This window comes from Microtus oregoni, unplaced genomic scaffold (assembly GCF_018167655.1).
Source record: "Microtus oregoni isolate MIOR12 unplaced genomic scaffold, Mior012 000182F_ref0000045, whole genome shotgun sequence".
In the NCBI taxonomy this organism is placed as follows: Eukaryota; Metazoa; Chordata; class Mammalia; order Rodentia; family Cricetidae; genus Microtus; species Microtus oregoni.
In genome coordinates this window covers 21,429-29,291 of record NW_024544840.1, presented here as the reverse complement: position 1 = coordinate 29,291, position 7,863 = coordinate 21,429, and the positions used below count along the sequence as shown (strand labels likewise).

Below are 7,863 nucleotides of genomic sequence, written 5' to 3'. Positions count from 1 at the left end.
CACTCTTATAGAGCCCAGTCTGGTGTAGAACTTGTTGTGTAGCCTAGGCTAGCCTCACACTCATGATTCTCCTGCCTCTCAAGTGCTATGATTACAGACATTTGCCACCATATCTAACATATTACCTTTTTCTGCAGCGTTTGGCACCAACCGTAGGGCCTTGCCCATGACAGGCAGATGTTGTATAACTGCTCTGCATCCCCCGTCCAGTTTCCCACCTTTTTACTCTAATATTAATGCTAGTTGTCCATGAAGTTTTGTATATGTTATTTCATCTCCACATAAGTCCACTAAACTGACCCATTTTACAGATGAGAAAGCTGAGGTATAGAACAGTCAACTCACCTGAAGTTAACAGAACTAGTAAGTACGGAGTTAGGAAAGGAATTCAGTTCTCTGGCTTCAAATTCTGCTTGATAACCCAGCTGCCTATTCAAATAGTCACAGAGGGATGCGGGGTGGGGGAGAGGGGACAAGGCTCAGCACCAAAACTAAAGCAAGAGACTACACTGAAAGAATTGCCTGGTCCAAGCAGAAACTGATTCAAACGTGACTAGCTTTCCTGCTTTCTCATGAGATGTAACTTACGGAGTAAAGCTTATATTTCAGCCTTCTAGACATATAGTTTTATGATTACTTATTTTATGTGTATGAGTGCTTGGCGTGTGTGTGTGTGTGTGTGTGTGTGTGTGTGTGTGTGTGTGTGCGCGCGCGCCTGGTACCTATGGAGGTCAGATCTCGAACTGGAGTTCCACGTGGTTGTAAGTCACCATGTGGGAGATGGAAACTGAACCCCAGTCCTCTGCAAAAGCAACAAATTCTTTTAACCCCTGAGCCATCTCTCCAGCTCCAGAGCTCTTTTAATTTTTTTAAAAATGATACGTATTTCTTTAGGGGGATGTGTGTACCAGAGAGCACACATGGAGGTCAGAGGGCAACTTGCCAGGGCAGTTGGTTCTCTCCTCCACAATGTGGGTCCCAGGGATTAAACTCAGGTTGGCAGGCTTAATGGCAGATGCCTTTACCCCCTGAGCCATCCTTCTGGCCCCGGGTTAATGCGTTCTATGTGGCTAAACCAGGGACCTTGACCCAAGATTATCTGTTTGAGTTAAATATGGTTTTTCAGTTATCGTTTCCTACCTAAAAACCCAAAAGAAAAAAATCTGTCTTCTTGTCTCTTATTAGTGGGGTCAGTATCATAGATGGAGGAAGTGAAGGCTGGGCAGTGCAGCAGAGCGACAGTGTGTTTATGACTTCGGCTCACTGGAACCAGAAGCTGGGAGTTGTCTTTTCTGTTCAGATATTGACTGCTATTTCCAGCTCTTTGCATACTCTGAGTCTCATGTACTTCTGTATGTCCACGCTGTTATTATTAGGATAGTGAAGCCCAAAGTGGCCTCCATGGAGGATATGGCCACCTTCCACACTGATGCCTATCTGCAACATCTCCAAAAGGTCAGCCAAGAAGGTGATGAGGACCATCCGGACTCTATAGAATACGGACTAGGTAAGAGTCCCTCGGGCAACAGTGGGACCCCAGCTTGTAGATTATGGTACTTAATTTGTCTCTCTGTGTTTATGTAGAAGGATGTGTGTATGTGCAGTAGTGTGCTTGTGTCTGCTGGTACACACGTGGAACCAAAAGTCAGCACTGGGTGTCTTTTGTTTTGTTTCGTTTGAGACAAGGCTTCTCTGTGTAGCCCTGACTGTCCTGGACCTCCCTCTGTAGACTAGGCTGGGCTTGAACTCACAGAGATCCACCTGCCTCTGCCCCTGAGTGCTGGGATTAAAGGCATGTGCCACCACCACCTGGCTCTGGGTGTCTTCTTTAATCACTCACCACCTTACATTTTGAGGCTCTCACTGAACTTGAACTTCACCATTTTGACCAGGTTGGACGGCCAGTGGTCTCCAAGCATCTACTTGTCTCCACCCCTCCAGTGCTGGGGTTACACATTCATGCCTCGTGTGCCGGCTTTTACATGGATGCCAGGAATCTGAACTCAGGCCCTCATCCTTGTGTGCCAGGCATCTTACTGACTGAGCTACTTCCCTAACCCTTAATACTTGTTTCTTTTTTATCTTTAAGTTTTATGTGTACGCCTGTGTGCCTGAGTGTATGTGTGTACCACGTGCATGCAGTGCCAGTGGAGGTCAGAAGAGGCCGTAGAGCCCTTGGACCTGAAGTTAGAGATGTTTGGAAACTGCCATGTGGATTCTGAGAATTGAACCCAGGTCCCCTGGAAGAGTAAAAAAATGCTCTTAACTGCTAGCCACCTCTGTGGCCCGATACTTTTAAATTAAGAAATAATATAACTGATGCATGTGTGCACATGTGTCTGTATGTGTGTGTGTCTGTCTGTCTGTCTGTGCCTGTGTGTGTTATTGAGGGTGGAACCCAGGTCCTGGGATATGCTAATGAGGCACTCTGCCTTAGCTACATCTCAAGCCCCAACTGTTCATTTTAATCCCTCAGTCTGGTCATATTGTGAACACTCTATGAGTCGAACACAAGAGAACCATGAGACTGATGGAGAAGAATCGCTCAGTGCTAAGATTCTAAGGGCAGCACTTGGGGCTGCACTAGCTGTAGTGATCATATATTTTAAGTATTGACTTATTTGGTTTGAGGTTTTTTTTTTTAATTTTTCCAAGACAGGGTCTCACTGTAAAGCCCAGGCTGGCATGGAACTCACCTGCCTCTGCCTTCCAAGTGCTGGGATTAAAGGTATGCGTCACCATGCATGGCATTAGGTAAATGTTTAAATTCTGGCTAATTTTCCTACCTTATCCTTCATCAACAGATGCCTTAAAAAAATCACAGTGAATTGTCAACAGCATGGTCTAGTGCAGGTGTGTCCAGCTTGCAGCTCGTGGGCCACATGCCTCCCACGATAGCTATGAATAGGGCCCAACACATTTGTAGGCGACAGCAGCATACTGCGATGTCAAAGGCACCACTCTTCTAGAGAAACTGTGTGGCTTAAAGAAAGATACTAGGTGGGGCTATCAAAAGACCCGGTCCCAGGCCTGGCTCTGTGTGACCACTGGCAAAATACATCACCTCTCGGGCCTTGATGGACTGCTGGTGGGATATGAGAAGTTCATCTTGAAGGTTTTACCCTTTCTATTTCTAACCTTTGAAAGCCTTCCCTGTCTAACATTGGAGATGCTTATCTGTCCCCAGTGGAGCTGGTTTTAGCCCAGAACCTTCTTTAGGCTGTGCTGTTGACACAGCTTAACCTATTCTTCCTTCCCCAGATCTTCTTTAACAGATTTTTCTGGGTTCTGCCCCCAGGTTATGACTGCCCAGCCACAGAAGGAATATTTGACTATGCGGCTGCTGTGGGAGGAGCTACAATCACTGCTGCCCAGTGCCTGATTGACGGGAAGTGTAAAATAGCGATTAACTGGTCTGGAGGGTGGCATCACGCAAAGAAGTAAGGAAATGCCTTTCTGCCTTCTTACTCTTTCCCTGGTCAATCTCTCAGTTAGATAAACCTGTACACTTGTTATACTGATACTCAAGGGAACCACGAATATGTCTAGCGTTTTATAAGGAGTTCTGAAAAGATGCAAGTAAGATAAATGACCTAATGCAGTGGAAAACACTGAACTGAAAGTCAAGGCATCTGCGCGGTATGCCTAGTTTTCCTGCAAACTTGTCCAGACCTCCCTAGACCCCAGGTTCTTCATCAGGGACAGGGAAAAGGAAGTAGCTAGACAACCTACGCATTCCTTGGAAATTCCCTGTCTCAGGGACCTGGCTCTAGGAACAGGAACAGAATTCGAATAGTTAGAAGATAATATAAATTATGGTACTAAGGGAATATGTGTAGTATATAAGATAGATTGGCAGTCGGGAGAAGTTGATCATGGAGGTGTTGGGAGAGGAGCATGTCAGAGCCATTACTTGACAGAAGTAAGAAATGGGTGTTTGAATAAGTAGCTAATTGATGAGACTAGACATAGAACAAAAGGCTTCAAAAGAATCGAGGAAAGTGACAAGAACGACAAGGTCTTCTTCCGCATCTGCCATCTCATTTGCTCTGTTACTTAATACTTGCGAGGGAAGGGGGATTTTGAACTTATCAGTGTGCCTGCCGTCTGAGTGAAAGAAAGCGGCTGTCTTTCACAAATGGGGTGCAGCCAACCAAGACCTTGGTCTTCAGTAAAAAGGACCCAGCATTTGATTCCTTCAGACTGAAAGGCACTACAATTGTAGCGTGTGCAAATCTGCATAGTAGTATGCAATACTATTCTTTTCCAAATGGACAGATTTCTTGGCCAAAGAAGTCCTTGTAAAACTAAATAACTACAGTCTACTACCTAGACAATAGAAAACTGACGTCTTAGTAATGATTCCACATGGTCTTAAACAAAGAGAATAGCCCGCTTTTGTTAGCTTTTTTTTTTTTTAAGTTCAAAATTAAAACAGGATCTTTTCTTATTAAAGCCAAAGAATAAAAAAGAAGAACAAGATTTTCTACATCCAGGACTTCTCTGTCCTTTGGGCACAGGGAGTAAGGGAGCCCTGTGGCTTCACGAGCGTGCTTGCTCTGGCAAGTGCGCTGTCATTTCCCGTTTCCCTTTGCTGCAGAAGACCTGCTAGGAGTTGGGGCACTTTCATACCTTGCCACTTCTTACCGCTGTGTTTCTGCCAGAGGCTGTACTTGGAGTGGAGTCAGTCTGGCTGCAGGTGTGAAGGTGCTCGCTTCATTAAGTGCTGAAGACAGCTTTCTGCTGATCCTGTCTGGAAACAGACAGACTGTAGTGATCGTAAATTAGTTTCTGGGCATTGACTTAAGTCAAGTCCGAATTCCAAGGTGTTCTTGACACCCCTAGAACAGGCTTATTAGTTTAGAAGCTAGGCGCTACCTATTATTGTTACTAGGAAATTTTGGGGAGCCCAACCTGGAGTGTCACATGTTACTGGGCAAATTGGGGTTTCCTCTTGAGTTTTAGTCCCACTAATTAAAGAATTTAAGAAGAGACTCAGGCCCCTGTGCTCAGGAGACAAAACAGGCAGACCTCTTAGTTCTGGTCTTGCTAGAGTTGCTTAGTGAGACTCTGTCTTTAAAAAAAGACTCAGTAGGAAGCCCGAGGACAATGACAATTTAATTAGTCTTTAAAAGAAAACCCTTAGGGCTGGAAAGCTGTAAATCTTGGTAGCTGCTAGGTAGCAGGAAAAAAAAAAGAAGAGAGAAAAATCATGCCTTTTGTAAACCACCACATGGAAGAAATCAGTGCTTAGGAGTCAGGGGTAGTAATAACTTCAGAGAAAAAGAGTGAGAAAGCCCAGAGTATCAGGAGAAGCATGTCTAGATTATGGCCAGCATCTGGGTGTATATGTGTATGTGTGTATACATATTCTCTCTCTCTTCTCTTCTCTTCTCTTCTCTTCTCTTCTCTTCTCTTCTCTTCTCTTCTCTTCTCTTCTCTTCTCTTCTCTTCTCTTCTCTTCTCTCTCTCTCTCTCTCTCTCTCTCTCTCTCTCTCTCTCTCTCTCTCTCTGTGTGTGTGTGTGTGTGTGTGTGTGTGTGTATGTGTGTGTGTGTAGGGGGAGGGGAGGGGAGAAAAAGGAACAGTTATACTTATCTAAGTAATTCAGAAAAGCAAGCAGGCTTAACCCAGGGAAGGCTCCAGGAGCAACCATACCCAAGTGAGGTGGGAGGGTGGGATTTCTGGGATGGAAAGGAAAAGTACATCTTCTCATTGAGGGTGTGAATTGTTCCTCCCATTTGTTCAGCATGCCTAAGGTGGGCTCTAGGCCTTACTTTAATTACCTCTTTCATTTTAGTAGCTTGGACTGTTAAGTCTCCTGCCAGAGCCAGAACTTCTGGTTTCTTATCTCCACCAGATATCCCAACAGTCTCTGCTCTGAAGATGAAACCCTGACGTCATTTAGGAGATAGGCTGAAATTAAGGACTGGGTAGATCCAATATTTCCATCCTGAAAATCCAGAGCTCCAGTTCCAGAGCTGTCTGCCAGAAGCCCTTTAGAGTTGCGGAGTTCTGCTCACACCCACAGGGAAGCAAGGACACTCACTAAGAGGAGATAAGAAAGCAGAGCTCCCTGCCAGCATCTGGGCATTCCTGGAACTGCTGCTCGAGGGTCCCTGCCCTAAGCTGCCCGTCAGGTTTCCACGTGCTCTTCTCTCCATTGCAGTCACATTGTTTAAACGTCCCAGGTACACGCAGCACAGATTCCTAGATCCCATTCCTTAAACCAGCATTGACTAAACTGTATGTGGCAAGCACATGGTTTTTCTCTTTAGTAATGGGAGGTAGGGAAATTGAAGCAAAGTCTACGCCCCCCCCCCCCCGCACCCAACTGAAAAAACAATCTTTGATTTGAAACTGTTCAGGTGCTGACAGGGTTCTTTTGTAACTGGCTTCGTGAAAACTTTACTAGTGTTGAGAGTGGGAAATATGTTCATACAAAATTCTTAGAAGTCTATTCTAAGGAAATAACCCAATACTGCCATCAAAAAATTGATATCTTGGGGATGATATAAGAAATCACTGCATTTGAAATTTATATAAGGGTTCTTTTAGAAAATCCTGCAAAAAGACTAGTGCTACCGAATATTCAGTGTACAAAGCCAGAATAATGGAAACACTGGCATAAGATAGTGTGCTCCTCGGAGAGACCAAGTCTGACTAAGTTTAATGGGTCGTAAGAGATGCCTTGGGAAAGTCCAGGTTAGCTGCCTGGTTAGGCTGAGCTGCTGCTAAACTCCTCTTTCCTGTTTCTCATTTTCTCTCATTGTCGACCTAGGGCAGCTGACCAAGTCCAGTGAGTCAGTTGGTACACAAATCCAGGCCCTTCGGCCACAGGGTAGAGCACACAGCAACAGTATCTAGGAGGAAGAGAGGGGTTCGAGGCATTTTCGCTATTTGCCATGTGTTTTCTCCCCTCAGTCCCCGTCACATGTCTCCGCCATTTCCCCAGAAACTCCTTATTCAGTAGCTCTGGATGCTATGTCATCGTCCGTCATCTGGGCTTCTCAGTCTCGTTAATAATAAGGCTCCAATGTATATATGAAAATGAATAAAATGATTTTTCTCTGGTTAATTAATTATTATGCTAACTCGTAGCCCGACCACAACACTAGAAGGGATGGGAGAAGGGGCCTTATTCCTTGCCCAACACAGACAGCTGAACAGACTGTCGCTGTTACAGACTACTGCCCTCTTCCTTAAATATCTGCAGTCCCAGCTTTCTGTGTGAAAGACTCATCTACCGACGGTGTCCTGGGAACTTGGTAGCATTCTTTGATTTCAGAATTTGTTTTTCCTCCATACTTTGCTGTGGGTCAAGTGCCACCTGCTGGCAGTCAACTGTTATGGCACTTCCCCCCCCCCCTTTTTCTGAGTAGCCCTGGCTGTCCTGGAACTCATTCTGTAGACCAGGCAGACCTCGAAGTTGGAGATCCACCTGCCTCAACACCTCCCAAGTGCTGGGCTTAAAGGCACGCGCCGCCACTGCCCAGCTGCATATATTTTTGATTGATTGATTGATTGATTGATTGATTGCCTCAAGCTCTCTTTGTAGGCAAGAATGACCTTGAACTACTGATCCTCAGGCCTCTACCTCAAGTGCTGGTGTTACAGCAGGTCTGGTTTGTGCAGTACGGAGGGTTGAACCCAGGGCTTCCTTCATGCTATGCAAGCACTCTACCTACTGAACTCTGAAAGTTTCCTTGCTGGGAACTGAACCTAGCACCTCAAGCATGTCAGGCAAGTGCTCTGCCACCGAGATACATCCCTGACCTGCTATTTCATCTTTATATGTCTGAAGTCTGTATGTCCATTTAAGGTGCTCAGTCTTGTCTAAACAGTTTAGTATTTTATCTGTGCC

The 7,863-nt window shown here is 45.3% G+C and overlaps 1 protein-coding gene across 1 annotated transcript; it reads left to right on the top strand.

The window, feature by feature from the left end:
* The first annotated feature begins 1,377 nt into the window (after positions 1-1,377).
* On the top strand, positions 1,378-6,461 carry LOC121445381 (histone deacetylase 8-like). Its single transcript, XM_041647513.1, has 3 exons — positions 1,378-1,507; positions 3,299-3,440; positions 5,860-6,461. Exons 1-3 carry the CDS (start codon positions 1,402-1,404, stop codon positions 5,912-5,914), a joined length of 303 nt encoding a protein of 100 aa, XP_041503447.1. The 5' UTR covers positions 1,378-1,401; the 3' UTR covers positions 5,915-6,461.
* Positions 6,462-7,863: the final 1,402 nt, after the last annotated feature.

Bases quoted from the DNA above. Each gene is read 5' to 3' on its own strand.
- LOC121445381 (XM_041647513.1), top strand. From the start codon at position 1,402: ATGGAGGATATGGCCACCTTCCACACTGATGCCTATCTGCAACATCTC. The intron at 1,508-3,298 runs GTAAGAGTCCCT...TTCTGCCCCCAG, and splicing joins CTCTATAGAATACGGACTAG to GTTATGACTGCCCAGCCACA. The intron at 3,441-5,859 runs GTAAGGAAATGC...TATCTCCACCAG, and splicing joins GGGTGGCATCACGCAAAGAA to ATATCCCAACAGTCTCTGCT.